Here is a 15,273-nt window from a genome sequence, read left to right as displayed (position 1 = left end):
AATGGTCTCAAATTAAAAAGGGAGGTTTAGATTGCATTTAAGGAAGTTTTCACAATTAGGGTTGTGAAGCACTAGAACAGGTTGTCTAGAGAGGTGGTGGAAGCTCTGTCCTTGGAGACACTCAAGGTCAGGCTGGAGGGGCTCTGAGCAACCTGATCTAGTTGTGTCCCTGTTCATTGCAGAGAAGTTGGACTAGATGGCATTTAAAATCCCTTCCAACTCTAAGGATTCTGTGATTCTGCGGTATCTCTGAGAACTTTGAGCAGTCAGCATAACTTCATGGGGTAATTGTGAAAAGATATGTCATAGTAGATTGGGCTTTAAGGTCACTGCATTACTTTGCTTAGCCTTCGAGCCCAAGATTGAGGGGGTTGTGTTATTTTTGTGTGTTTTGTTTTGTTTTTAGCAAAAACTGTGATTGTAAAATTAATACAGCTGATCTGGAAGCAGCCCTGGGATGATAATCTCTAGACTCTTCCACAACATTTTCACTGTTAATAGTAAACTTACTCTTCTAACTGAATCTACCGTGTATGTATTTTCCTGGAACGCTTTCTTGTCTTTTATCTCTACCCTCGTGATTGTAGCACATTTTTGAGGCAAGGAGAATAGAAAACACAGCTGCATGAAATGTCACATCAGAATTCCTGGTTTGGGTACCGGAAGGAAACTGAAACTCTCCAGGTTCATCAGTGAAGGACTCGTTAGTTTTTATCCTTTTTAGCACCCAACACTTGAGTGCTGCTATCCTGTACTGCTGAGAGACCTGATTTTGGGAGGCCCTTAGGACTGGTGAGGGTGGAAACTCCTGTGCCCTAATTGGGACCTGTCATGGCCTAAGGTTCTGTGTAGTGTTGTGAGTGAATTACAAAATGCTTTCATTTGGCTGTAAGAGCTGCATCACTCTCTGTTCCTTTCCTCTCCCATCAACGTGCAGGAAGTCGTACGAGTTTGAAGACTTGCTGCAGTCGTCATCAGAGAATGGAAGGGTGGATTGGTACGCGCAGACCAAGCTGGCCCTCACACGCACTTTATCAGAGGAGAACGTCTATGAAGACATACTGGGTAGGAGCTTTGGCCAGGGAGGGATTTGACTGCGAGCACTGAATAACACAGAGGACTTGTGGTCAACAGCCCCGCGTTGGTGGTGCTGATTGAAGTTTGTTTGTTATCCACATGCAAAACAGATTTACGCAGATCATAGTTTACACGATTTAATGGCATAGTTATAAGAAAAACGTACCAAATATTTCAGAATTCATCGGCTTCAAAGATGAACCTGAGGCATGTGGGGACCAGCTTTTAGTTTTTGCTGGTGTCTGTCCTCTGTCTTCTTTGCATCCTGTGGACAAGCTCTCACACCTCTGGTTTGTGCTTTGTTGTGAGTTCGTCACCGATGAACAGCATGGTAGATCACTGAACACAGAACATGCAATAGGAGCATCCCTCTTGAAAAAGCCTTCATAAGTTTTTGTGGCTGTAGGCTGGGTTGTGTAAGGCTCTTGGCTGAGTTTAGCTGTGTAGGAATAGAGTAGCTGCATCAGCTCTGACCATGCAGCTGTTACCTACAGAGGTGGTCTGTGCTGTTCAGCAGGGGAGGCAGCTGCACTTTTGCAGGAGCAATCAGGGCATTATTATTTTGATACTAATAAAATCTCATCGTATTTGATTAGAAGGATCTCTGAAAGGAATGCAGTTCCTTTGGGACTGTTTGCAGAAAGGGCGATGCCAAATGGAAAGCTCTTTTGTGAAGCTGAGCAGCCATTTGTCTTTATCTTCCCTCTATTTGAGGGCCAGAGATCCAGGGGATGTCTGAACAGCTGGTATTTTTTTCATGTGTGTGTTTTAGGGCGTGATGGGAGGTCTCAGAAATCACTATGTAGCTGTCACCTTGTCAGCTGGAATAACAAGGATAGCATTACCGGGTGGCTGTGTATGCAAATCCATCCATCCAAACACAAGCACACCCATGTGCCCCAAGCTTGCAGAGAACTTCAGTACCAGGCTGAAATTCCTTTCCACTCCTGCTTTTCAGTTGCAAAGATTAGAAGAAAACAAAGTTACAGACAATTGTCAGCTAATGGGGCGTGATTTGTTTTGTTTTGTTTTTGTTTGTTTTATTGCTGCATATTTAGGCTTTGCCCAAAGTCAGTGATCTTTAATTGGTTCCTGCAATCCTGGTTGGTCTTACCATGGGAGCTTGGGAAAAGAGATGGATGGGGCAACTCCAAAAAAGCCAGTTTTGTTCTTCACAAGACCACGGGTGGGCAAAGTCCACAGAATATAAACAACATGTGAAAACCACACCAGTGGAGGAGTAATGGGGACTGCTGATAGCCTAGAGAGGTGGTGGATGCCCCATCCTTGGAAACACTCAAGGTCAGACTAGACAGGGCTCTGAGCACCCTGATCTAGCTGTAGGTGCTCCTGTTTATTGCAGGGCATTTGAACTAGATGACCTTTAAAGGTGCCTTCCAACTCAGATGATTCTATGGTTCTTTGTTAACTGTGTGCATCCATGGGGCATGCAAGCACACATGCATATCCCGTAGACTTCTGCATGACTTTCAGCAGGGTTCAGCTGCTGCTGGGAGATCTGTTGCCCTTTCCAGAAAGTCACACAGACTCTTTTCATAAGCATCTTTCCACCTGTTTGCCATTGCTTATGTGGAATACTGGAAGCTGTACTGGGCAGATGAATATCGAGATTTGTGTGTCAAAAAGAGGCAAAACTGGACATGTTGGCAAGCAGTTTGAGGATGAGGTTGGCAGCAGAACATAACCTCATTCTTCTTTCTCCAGTCCACCCAATATGTGACTGCTGAAATACATCCTCAGCTGTGAAGTGTGCCACTGGATTTAAAAGGTGGAACTACTTCCAGGGACTGGAGCATTTATGCAGAAAAAATGTTAGCACGGACTTACTTTGCCAGCATCACACAGATTTACCTTTTCCTTCTTGGTGAATTCAGGCCCACCACTGCAGTGTAATTATCCCGAAGCAACAGACAGAAGTCAGTGTTGAAAAGGCTTGGGTTTCTGTCCTTGTCTGAAAACTTCAGTTGCACTCCCTTCCTGGCCGGGCAGTCAGGTTAGAGCACACCAAATTGACAGATCCTGGAGCCATCCACAGCCATCCACAGCTCTTGCTCCCAGGTGCCTGCAGTATCTCTGGCCTCCAGTCTTAGCTCTCAATCAAGCATTACATGAATGCAGCAGAAAGGCAGTTGCTTTGCCCAGCTGTCCACTGGGATTCATGAAAAGGTGCTGGTGAAAAGAGAAGTCTCATAACCAGTTGCCTGCACTCGAAGGTGCTTGGACTGAGACTTTGTCATTGTTCTTTTAGGACGCTCAGTTGAAGATACCACAACCTGCTTTTTCAGAATGGTACTTTTCTTTGAAGATGCTTATGTTAGTGTTTTCCACACTGCTGAAGATCAGGGTGTAGGAAGTTCATTATATTTAATCTTGGGTATTTAAAACTCAAACTGGTCACATACCTCAAGAACGGGACACCTCTGGGTGGTCATTCAAGCTTAAGTTTTTGAGAGGCTCTCATGTAAGAATGGACCAAATCTTACTTCAGATGGCCTTTTTATTCCCTCCTTTTCTTTTTCTCTCTTTTTAGAGAGAGCATCCTGGCTTTGGATGGCCTGGATTAGGTGAATCCTTTCCTCTCTCTAAAGTGGGGTTTGTGGGAACTGAGGCATTCATGAATGGCAAATGTGTTCAAAAGCCTGTATTGTGTGCCAGTCATCCATGCTGTGGCAGTCAGCCCAAGAGCGGTGCTGGCTCCACTTAAATGATGACTAGAGGTCTCTCTAAATGTGGGGTTGAAATGGAAAGGGGTCTCTTACGCTAGCTTTTGGCTGACAGCTTCATTCAGAAATAATTTTAAGCAGAAGACTGGAAAGATGGAACTATAATTATGGACCACTGTGCATGAGAAACTCACAGCTCCTCTGAAGAGAAGGAAATGAACTTGAGGACTTGCTGCATCTTTTCCATCTGTAGTTTCTGTGATATGTTCCTATGGCTGAATACAACAGTGTCAGGGTTTGGACACTGTCCAGTGAGCAGCTGGACTTCTGGGGCTGTGGAGAGAATGAAGCAATGGCAGGAATGCTTGAGAACAGGTCTTTATGTCTGATGTGGGAGGTGGGAGAAGTCCAGCAGATCCCCAAACAGATTTTTATGGCAAACCTCAAGGATTTTCTGCACTTACAATCTCTTGTTTGTGGCTTTTTACTACAGATCCACCATCTAAGGAAAACCCTTATGAAGACATTGAGACCAACAGCCGCTGTTTGGGGAAGAAATGTGTCCTGACCTTCCCAGCATCCCCCACTTCTTCAGTACCTGGGACTCCCACTAAGGTACTTTGTTTCAGGTGGCCACCTCTCTTGCTCCAGAGGTCTTTGGGTGAAATCTTGTTTCTGTGTGGAATGGTGGAGTCTTGCCTCTGACTTTTATAGTAGGATTTGCTGCCTTTTTGTCTTTACCACTGATAAGAGTATGATGTAATAGAAAAGGATGTGTTGCCCTTTAGCAAAGTAGAAACAACATTCCTTCACACAAGTGTTTTTTTGGCTTTCATTTTTTTCACACCTGGGCTCCTTCCCCTGGTACTTTACATCTGCCATGCACTAAGGAGCAATTGGCCTGAAAAGGACTGAATAATTTGTTGTTACACTGGAATTTTATACAGCTGCAATCCAAGACTGATGTAATAAAAGGATGGGAAGAAATCCTCTTCTCAATCCGATTTGTATACAAATGTGTGTCCCCAGAAATTTTTTTCTGTGTCACTGTCCTCTGAGTGATTTTGCAACTGTGCAGCTAGAAAAGAACAACAGTTTGTGTATGCAAAGAGTACAGCAGTGATAGCTTGTGACTTCAGCCCCTCACCTCTGGGAACCTGTCTCCAGATTGTTAATGAATTCAGAGTGACAGTGAACTAAGATCTCTGCTTTCCTCAGGACAAATGAGTTCAGGAGCAACAGATACAAAATGGGAATCCAGAAATGGGCATGTTCATATCATGAGGTTGTTTGGATTTGGGAATTATCTCTGAATCCATAGAAAAATCCCAATACATTTTCTAGTGAGTGTTGTACCTCACTGGCAGAAGGGCTACATTGGCAGGGATGGGAGTGAAAATGATCTGCTGTGTCTTTGCCCTATACCTGTACTGGGACGAAAGTTCAGTACTAAATTTGTTCCAGATACTAAACAATGAGAGAAGAATCTAGTACAGGAAAGCTCCTCCTTCCCTCCTTCACCGAGTGTGTTTTAGTGCTTGGGTAATCAAGCCCTGTGGTTGTCTTGGCTCTGTGTCTGTGGACAGTATGAGTCTGTTCATGCTGATGCCAAGATACCTCTGCAGACCTTTCCTTTGGGATGCCACTTCTGATCTCTGCTTGATGGGATGGGTTGCTGGTAACCAATGCAAACCTCCCTGGGCTTAGGGAGCCCATCCTAAAAGGATGTCCCTGCTAGCAGCACAGCTTACAGACAGATGCCACTTTTCTCCTTGACAGTGAAACCAAATGGAGAGGCAAAGTATGAGTCTGCACATCATGCTCAGAACTCATCGAGGCCAGTCCTGAGCTGGATTGAGTGCTTCCTGTTCCCTATTTAGATTGTCCAAGCCTGGAACAGAAGGGGCAGCCTGATGGCAGAAATAATGTTGGCAACAACTGGGTACATTACAGCTAGTAGGGATATAACCCTTCAGCCCCGACTGAAGGTTTTTCCCATGCTCTCCAAGTTGCAGCTATTATTGGCTATTTGTTGGCTATTTGTTAGCCAACATTTTGAGAAGTCAGTGCAGCATTTCTGGATGTGCTCCTCTTTTCCAACCAGCTTAACCAGCAACTGAAATTTTCCTTGATAACTTAATGCTTCCAAATGAAAATTGTCCTGCAGTTATGAATCCATTCTCATTGTACTAGTTAGGTCTAGAGCAACATGAGTCTGTATAGGAGTGTTGGAATGAAGTTATTTTCTGTCAGACAGCTTTGCAATCGCTTGTGTACCTATTTCCCACCCATACTGTGTAAGTGGTGCTGCAGTGTTACTCAGGAATGTCTTTCACCCTAAATATGTTTCCCAGCAGGACAGTTACTGAAGAACTGAATGGAAGTAATTATGTTGCACTATGATGCTTTGACATCCCAAAGCTGTGATTTGCATCAGTCAGAGCAGAAGTACTGCTGCTCTCTTGGCAATGATCTGGCTTGCAACTGCAGTATGAATCACACTGGAGAGCGTGCCCAGGATGGAGTCTGGACAGATTTCAGTAGTGGTTTATATCACTAGTGCAGGATGAGATTGCTCAGTGCAAAGATTCTTCCAAGAGTCATTTTCATGTGTGACTTCTTTGTGGGTGGTATGCCTTTTTGTGAGTGTTCTGCAAACCATTCAGAGACACCTGAGCTAGCCTGAATGAATGTGTCAGTCTGGCTAGTAAGTCTGCTGGGTATATTTGTTGAAATAGACCATTATGCTACCTCAGATAGTGCTGGACTGACTTGATGAGAATAAGGTTAGATACCTCTCACCTTCACTTCCCAGTTCCATGTTGGGGTAACCTTTGATATATACAATGTCTGAAAAAAGCATGACTTAAACTTACCATAACCATTGGGAAATTAGAAGACAAAAAAGAGTTCTTACTGAGCATTCTTTCTCGTGAGAATTAGTTTGTCCTCCTTTATCTGGAGCTGAGCTTTCTGCTTTTCTGTGCTGTTTTTGGTCAGGGACTTTAAACTTCAGTATGGTACTGGAATATCTACTGCTACGCTCCCACTGAACTTGCTGCTGGGATTAGGGGCAAACCAATTTCCCTAATTGTCCATCAGGACTCTTCTTGCATCATCCTCTGAAATATTTAATTCTCTGTCCTGACAGAGACAGAATATTCAGCCACACTGGCCATGCTTTTCATCTAGCCTCGCTACTCCTCTCTTCCTCCTGACCATCTGCTCCTTAGCCCATACGCTTGTGGCTGTCCTGTTGTGTACCAGCCTCTGGATTGCACACTAGAGTAAGGTTTCTTGACCAGGTTCTGAGACTGTGTTATGTTCTGGAATGAACATGGATTGATTAAATTGCTGTCCAGATAGTCATGGCCTAGCCTAGCAGCTGGACGAATTCCTTGTGTATGCAGGAACCTCTGAGCATTCTCAGAAGTTAGGCAATTCTGGCAACTGAGTGGTGTGGACTCCCCACCGGATTTACTATTGTGACATTGTTAGCAATGAAGCAAAGGAACATGACGTGCTGTGTTCAGTCATTCCTCCTCTTCTGTTTCCAGTTGCTTTCCAAGCCCACTTTTTTTAGACAAAACTCAGAGCGGCGGAGTTTCAAACTGCCAGACATAAGGAAACTGAGCCGTGATGGAACCGGGTCACCATCCAAAATCAGCCCTCCTTCAACTCCCAGCAGTCCAGATGACACCTTCTTCTCCTTGGGAGATCCTCAGAATGGCAAGAGGAGAAGGAAGATTCCCAAGGTAAATCTTGGTCTTTCTCTCTTTTGCTAGTTTCTTCAAGCTGGAATGCAAGTATGAAAGAGTTTTCATCAGTTTCCAGTGTGATACCCCTGCATTACAGCCATTGTCCTTGCAGTTGATTTGACTTGTGTTTAATTTCCTTTCTGCCTGAAGGGGAAGGTGTACAAACATCTCTGCAAGTTTTGAAGAATATATTTTTTCATCTTGCCAAATCATGAGATATGTGAAAATCTGGCATTTGATTGTGATGAAGGGCATTTTCTGGAGTGACATCTCCTAGTTTGTCTTTGGGTACAGCATGACTCTGTTTCAATCTGATTTTGTTTCAGAACTGTCAGGAATTGTATTCAATCTAAATGAGGCTTGGCAGCAGGCCTTCTTTTGAATATTCCAAAAGCACAGTTATGAAAACAAAGTTGTGTGTCATAGTCTTTGCAGGACAAGCAGAGACTACCAGCGTCTACGTGTGGTGTTTTTTTTTCCTGAACCCATAGTTTTCATGCTGGGGAAAAAGGGACATGTTTGTTTATCCTATCTGTTTCCTGGTTGCCAGATCTGTATCCATATTTGCACGTATGATTTTTGAGTTACTGTGTAGGTTACTGTGCAAGGCAGATGCCGATAACCACTGATTCTGGGGCATCCAGTGAAGTGTTACAGTACAGCCAGGACTGGGAAGTGAAACACTTTTCCTGAAATTCTAACATTCTTTCTTGCCTGGGGAGGAAAATAACCTTTTGTTTGTTTGTTTGTTTGTGTTTTTGATGAGCAGCTTGTGTTGAAAATCAATGCCATTTATGAGGCACGGAGGGGAAAGAAACGTGTCAAGAGACTATCGCAATCTACAGAGAGCAATTCAGGAAAAGGTAAAGGAACTTTCACTCCTTACATATTTAAGACTTTTTGAGAACTTGCCATTGAGTTTAGGCTGGCTTGATGTGTCATGTGATGTTTTTTGAATGCTTCTTCCAGTCCTTGCTGGGACTTCCACCCCTTCTTTTGGAAAGATAAAGATTGTTCTGCTGCCCAAGGGCCTTTAATGACAAGGCACTCTTTTGTTTTCTTCTGCTTCATCTTCTTTTCATGGCTTTATGTGATAACCTCCTAGGTCATACCAGAAATGTTTCCACTTTTTGCTATTTATTTCTGAAACTGGCAATAAGCTTTGGAGAAGGATTTTCTGTCCAAAGAGTCTTGATTTGTTGAGATCAAAATATTTTGTGGGAATGTGTCACTTTAATGAACTGTGCAATAGAAGATAGTGGATTTTGAAGTAGTTCTGCTTTTTCCAACATTCCAGTAAGTAAATAGACTCAGTTGGGAATCACGGTTTCTAGATTCTGGACCGTAGAACCATCTCCATTATCTCAAGACTGAGATTTTCAGTCTCTCACTGTCAATCAGTAGCTCACCACAATTGTTCAGGTACTCCAAAGCAATTACTTTTAAACATCTAATCTCTGCAAAACTATAAATTATATCATTCCAGCACAGTTTGTTTTTTTTTTTTTAAACACTGTAATTTCTAGTAAAAGGTGGCTTACAACTGTGTTTCTTTCCCACAATTACTTGTTACTGCTTATCCTGTCCTATTTATAAAGTGGATGAGTGTGTGTGTTTAGGTGAACTTCAAGGGAAGCATCCCAGACTGGTCTTTCCATTTGTTTTTATACTCTTCTCTGAAGCACCGACACAAACAGGCTGTAGGACAATATAGGCCTTGAGTCTCATTCATTCTGGCAATTGTTGGGTTTTTTGTTTATTTCTACCATTTATCCCACATGCTACTGCATATTAATCAGTGTTTTGCCCTTGTGTCATGCTTGTATGAACATGGGTGGAAAGACTGTTCTGGCATTTTATTCTTTATGTAACTCTAATGGCTGTGCAAAATGGATTTTGTTGCTTTTTTTTTTTGGTTCCCCAGATGAATGAATGGGAAAATACTGAAGGCGGTGAGTTAAGCATGTGTATGTGTGTCCCTGAAAAGTTAGAGGCACTTGAGATTTGTGCTGTCTTCCCCCTGAGGTTGTTAGATCCAGCTTTCTCGTGTCAGTGATAGGAAATGCACTGTTATAAATAGGCTTCACTTACTTTGTCTTCCCCTTTCTTATTTCCTAGTTACAGATGAAAACAGTGAATCAGACAGTGATACCGAAGAGAAGCTGAAAGGTAAGGCAAATGTGTGAAGAGAACAAATGCCTCCTGATAAGCTCTCCTCTGCATTCTTGGGTCAAGATCTTTCCTCTGTGTTCCAGCTTTGGAGAAAGAGCTTCTTTCTACTCAGAACACAGTAAGAGAACAAAGATCTGAAAACTGCAGGAGAAAACAAAAGAGTAAAGGGCTATAGAAGTCCAGAATAAATGTCTGTTCCAATTTGCTTCAAAGCTCTTTGCACTATCATAGCAGATGGTTTATATGCTGTGGAAATAAAATGAGGTTTTTCTAAGTGCACAGGCACCAACGTGTGAACAAGCTGACAGAGGCAGTATGGCAGTGGGACAGAGTGTTCAGTAGCCCCACTGCAAATTGATTAAGGGAGAAAACCCACTGGCCAGACTGGCTAGCTAGGAAAGTGGAATTGCACTATGTGATTTATTGCTATAAGTAAACTCTTCTGCATTGGCTAAATTGGGGTTAAGTGCTGCATTCCTTGTTTCGCTGCAGTAGAGCTTGTATATTGTATACTGATCTCCATAATGCTTTTGAATCTTCTTGCACTATAATTAGCCTTGTAACGTGCTGGTAGCATTACATTCTCTTGGGAATTTATGAAGCAAATTAAAAATCTTGATGGAGTTGGAATGCAAAACTGAATTTCATTCAGGATCCAAAGTTTCCTGATTTACACACACACCTAATTGAGGTAACAGATCGGTTCTTAATCTGAAAAGGGGGATAAGCAGCAGTTCTCACTCCATGTCAGCTGTAGTGTCTTTGCTTAGGAGAGCTCATCCTTTCCCTCTTTCAGTTTGTTAGAACAGAAACCTCAGTCCGCGAGGGTTGGACTTGGCTGTGATCACCACTCCTTTCTTTTCAAATTTGTAGGCAGTGCTTAACAGACCAAACACACCAGCCACTTACCACTGCTTAGTAAGTCCCTGTACGTCAGCTGAGACCCAGTAAATCATCAGGCAGCGGTTGTGAGACTGCACATCAGAGCCATAAGTACCGACCCTTGGGAAGGAAAAACATTTAAAGACAAGCTCTGCCACGATGACAGCAGTACAACCCCCGTATCTTTAGTAGGTTGCACAGAATATAAACAATGCAGAGCCTAAGTGAGCTTTTCAGAAGCACTCAGCATTGCTGTGGCAGTGCTTGTTTTGAAGTCCCTGGTAAAAGAGAGACCGTTTCTGAAAGCTTTTGAAGAGTTACAGCCTTAAAGCAAATCACATAACAGCTGATGAGAGAAAGGAGTCGGAGCCATCTTTCCGTGCTGTAACTGTCCAGGGACTGTGTCACTCTCTGATTTAAGAGGCACCTCAAGATTGCTTTGAGTTGTATTGTCTGGAATAGTCCATGAGCGGCACAGCTTTACCAGACAAAAGGTCAGGAGTCTGGACTGAATATATACTCTCTCCCAAGCAGATGTGCTGTGTATGTGGAGTTTCTGCAGTATCCCTATGGTCGTTGTTTCTGTAAAAAATGTTGCTTTACCACCCACATTAGCAAAAAGCACATGTGTGAGAATGTGCTGGAGCCTCTGGTTGTAGTTAATTCTTTCTTTCTTTTGTAGTAGGACTAAAAGAGACTCACGGAGATTTAATTTGGATACAACTGTAAAATGAAGCAGGGGGACGGTCTTAGGGAATCTCATCTGGTCTCTTCTCAGCAGGCAGCTTTTCATTACTTTCTATGCTGGAATGTTTATTGTCCCACAGCTCAGATGTGTTGCAGTTACAGCTTGCTTGGCTGTTTCTCTTGTTTTCCCATTGTCTTGGGAGAACTTGTAGAAATGCGGTCCTGAGAGATCAGGCAGAGATGAGCCAGCCCTTTTCATTTGCACTTCCCTTGTTTTTGCTGTTGGCTTGCAGCCCAGCCCATGTTACCAAACCTGGGAGTCCCAAGCATTGCTGAGCCAGTGGAGCCATAGCCGTAGCCTGATCCAAGTACCGTGGAGGTTGCTACCCACAGTTTTTGTAGAGTCGTATCATAGAATCATAGAATGGCCTGGCTTGAAAAGGACCTTAAAGATCATCTAGTTTCAACCCCCCTGCTATGTGCAAGGTCACCAACCACCAGACTAGGCTGCCCAGAGCCACATCCAGACTGGCCTTGAATGTCTCCAGGGCTTTCTGAGCCATCTGACTGTCGCCTTCAGACAGTGCATACATGAGTGTGAGGAGGAGTGCCCAGGTATTACTGTTACACTGTTTCCTATAGATCTCAGTTTGGGTTGTCTTCAGCTGTAAAACGGTCTGTGAAATACTTCTGCTGCCAGAGATCTTCTACGTGATGGTACTAACAAGATTATGTCCCCATCCCTGCCAGTATTCATAGTGACTTCCACAAGGTTCCCTCCTCTTGCTCAGCCGCTAACAAAATAAACGCAGTGAGGCAGTTTTAAGTCTGCAAAGTACTGTTGGTGCTCTGTGCAAAGCACTAGACAAAATGACAGTCTCTACTCTTCATTGTTGTAGCTCACAGCCAGCGCCTTGTCCACGTGAAATCTCGCCTGAAGCAAACGCCGCGGTATCAAACCTTGGAACGGGACTTGATTGAGTATCAAGAGAGGCAGCTGTTTGAGTACTTCGTCGTGGTGTCACTGCACAAGAAGCAGGCTGGAGCTGCCTACGTCCCTGAGGTTACCCAGCAGTTCCCTCTGAAGGTGTGGTGCCTGTCAGGAAGCTCTGGGTAGTGTGTCTCAGAGTGCATGGTGTACTGCACAGCTGGAGAACCAGAGCATTTCTGTTGGTCACATGTTGAATTAGTAACCCCTCTGCTGTGGCACTGTAACATGGAAGGTAGAGGGGCTGCAGTAGCCTCTTGAGAATTGTCATGACATTCAACATGCTGTTGAAAGAGCTGCTGAGTCAGATCTTTTGCTGCTTTTGGCTATGACTTTTATGTAGCTATTACCTTCTCCTCATTTTATTTTTTTCTTTAAGGAAGAATGACACTTGGGAGACAATCTGTTCTTAAAGGGAAGGCACATATTTTGCCAGTAGTCTAGCTGAAAATATGGAATGAGAAATAAGAGAAACAGAGAGCCGGTGTGACAGCATGTTTGTAAAGATGATGTACGCAGAGTTTCCCTAGACTTCATGTATCTGGTCCCTTGCTGGAACACGTGTCCCAGATTGAAGTCACAGTTGAGCAGGGGCAGGTGCTGCAGACACAGAACTGGTGGAATTGAGGGTACAGAGTTACTTTAAGATATCTAAAGATTAGGTGAGCCAGAATCACAGAAATTTTAATATCTTCCAGGCAGAAGCTTAGCCTCTGTCATCACCTCTTCATTTGTCACAGGAAAAATATTTGAAGTCATTCCATCCCCACATGACTAATTGGAAACATTCCTTCTCTCTGTTCTCAACTAGCTTGAGCGCTCATTCAAATTCATGCGCGAGGCAGAAGATCAGTTGAAAGCTATTCCCCAGTTTTGCTTTCCTGATGCAAAGGATTGGGCCCCCATCCATCAGTTTGCCAGGTAAAAGTACTGTACTTTGTATCCTGACTCATGAGAAATGGATTTATGTATTGAGCTAATTAAATGTGAGAGCCGTTGTGGTAGAAGGTTTGGCAGAGCCCTGAGAGGGTGTATTGGAAATGCAAAAAGATTGTGGGTTGAATGAATTCATCTCTATGTCAGAGAGTTTCTGTGTGGGTGACGAGTACCTTCTTATTCTGGTTTCTCTTTCTGCAGTGAGACATTCTCATTTGTCCTGACCGGGGAAGATGGAAGCAGGCGTTTTGGATACTGTAGGAGGCTGCTGGTAATTATCTCTTCTTTTTCATCTAGCAGAACAGATGCAGCCTTCTCTGGAGCTGATACCACTGTCACCTGTTGTGGAAAGTAGAAAGCTGCTGCCCTTCTCTTTAGTATGGAAAGGGCGGCAGCAGAACAACTTCATTCTGTTCTGCTCTTCTCAGTGCCAAGGTCTCTCACTAAATGTCATTCTCCACTCCAAATGCAGTACTTTTGCCTTTTCCTTGCACCAATGCGTAACACTATGATCATAGACTGTTTTTTTTTTTACCACTAAACTGAAGACAGAGTTTCTCTCCCTTAGGTTTAGATAGCTAGTGAACAGTTGTCTAGAACAGTACTGGTCCTGCAGGCTGAGTTGTCCCTGTGGAACAGCTTACCTTGTGTTGATCACTTAAGTAGGTCTGGATCATACCATGGATGTGCCCATTTCTCCCCTGTTTATAATTTATAGACTGCCATTGTTTAGAGCCAGACTTAAGATACTGTCATCCGCAGCACTCTGTCAAACGTGCTGGTTTCTGAGCCAGTCAGTGAGCTGCAGAACTAAGAGACCAGGTGCTCTGTCTCTGCAGTAGCTACAACTCTGATATTTTATTCTCGTTTTCTGTGTATGTGTGTTTGTGTTTGTCTTGAAAGCCCAGTGGGAAAGGGAAGCGCCTCCCAGAAGTTTACTGCATTGTGAGTCGCCTTGGATGCTTCAATCTCTTCTCTAAGGTGAGTGGGGAATTTTTGCAGTAGGGCAAGAGGGACCCAAAAATGACGTCCATGCCAAAAGAATGGAAATCAGGGAAGCTGATGGCTGGAGAAACACTAAAAATGGTGTTGGCAAGGCAACTGCATGCTAATTTCCGAACCTGTTAAATACAATTAAATTCAATGCAGTTTAAAGGAAAAATAATTTGTCAGCTGTTGCCTTGTTTGTTCAGCACAGCTACCAGAACATGAGCACTTAACTTCCTGGAGTCCTGACTCTGAAGGTCATAGGAAGTTTGGGCGTTGTGAGCCTTCCATTGACCTTGCTGGAGTTGGATTTCTCTTGCTGAGGAAGACAAAAGGCTTTCAATCCCATGTTACCTTCTTCCTTAGTTGAGTTGAGGCTCTGTGTCAGTGTTGGGCTAAGAATATAATGTAAATTTCTGCTGCACTCCATTCCACTGTTGCCTTCTTCCTATTTTACATGGGGTTTTTTTTGTGGTTTCTTGGTTTGATTCCAGATCTTGGATGAGGTCGAGAAGAGACGAGGCATTTCTCCAGCCTTAGTGCAGCCTCTCATGAGGAGCGTCATGGAGGCACCTTTCCCAGCTTTGGGCCGGACAATTACAGTCAAGAACTTCTTGCCAGGCTCAGGAACAGAGGTAAAAACACCAGCCTAAAGGGAAGGAGAGTTGGGCCAGCAAATGGTGGCTGAAAGTTGGGACCAGAGATGCTCTTGAATGGCAGATTGTCTGGCAGCTGCGTGGGAGGAAACAAAGGAGTAAGACTGCAGACTGGAGAGGGTGACATGGAGAGTTTTCCAATGGTTTCAGAATAGAAAAGGAAACTGTGGTAAAACTGAACGTGTGGATATATCAGCAAGGTGGTAAAATGAAGCAAGGCATTGGCCCTGAGGCCAAGTGGCACAGACTGGCAGATTCCATGCTGCAAAGTGTATACATTTGGGTCTGCTCAAGACTCCCCATATGCTTAATTTCTTGATCAATAGCTTGTGCTCCAGCATCCTTGGCAACCCTGTCCATGGCAGGGGCACTGAACTAGATGATCTTTAAGGTCCTTTCTGACCTACGCCATTCTGTGATCCTTAATGCAGAATCACTATTGGTGT

At 43.7% G+C, this 15,273-nt stretch overlaps 1 protein-coding gene across 3 annotated transcripts in view; it reads left to right on the top strand.

Moving 5' to 3' along the window:
* DENND2A (DENN domain containing 2A) overlaps window positions 1-15,273 on the top strand; it is a 56,764-nt gene that overhangs the window by 22,981 nt on the left and 18,510 nt on the right. For 2 of the 3 annotated variants that reach the window (XM_048954294.1, XM_048954313.1), the window contains 10 exons: window positions 938-1,065; window positions 4,255-4,376; window positions 7,319-7,516; window positions 8,289-8,382; window positions 9,638-9,688; window positions 12,160-12,347; window positions 13,060-13,169; window positions 13,386-13,455; window positions 14,088-14,165; window positions 14,666-14,806. In XM_048954294.1, coding sequence (XP_048810251.1) covers window positions 938-1,065; window positions 4,255-4,376; window positions 7,319-7,516; window positions 8,289-8,382; window positions 9,638-9,688; window positions 12,160-12,347; window positions 13,060-13,169; window positions 13,386-13,455; window positions 14,088-14,165; window positions 14,666-14,806 — 1,180 coding nt within the window. The remainder of the gene's footprint in view (window positions 1-937; window positions 1,066-4,254; window positions 4,377-7,318; window positions 7,517-8,288; window positions 8,383-9,637; window positions 9,689-12,159; window positions 12,348-13,059; window positions 13,170-13,385; window positions 13,456-14,087; window positions 14,166-14,665; window positions 14,807-15,273) is intronic. The other variant, XM_048954303.1, reaches the window with a different exon arrangement.

Source organism: Lagopus muta, chromosome 1, assembly GCF_023343835.1.
Source record: "Lagopus muta isolate bLagMut1 chromosome 1, bLagMut1 primary, whole genome shotgun sequence".
NCBI lineage: Eukaryota > Metazoa > Chordata > Aves > Galliformes > Phasianidae > Lagopus > Lagopus muta.
This window is presented reverse-complemented; position numbering and strand designations above follow the sequence as displayed.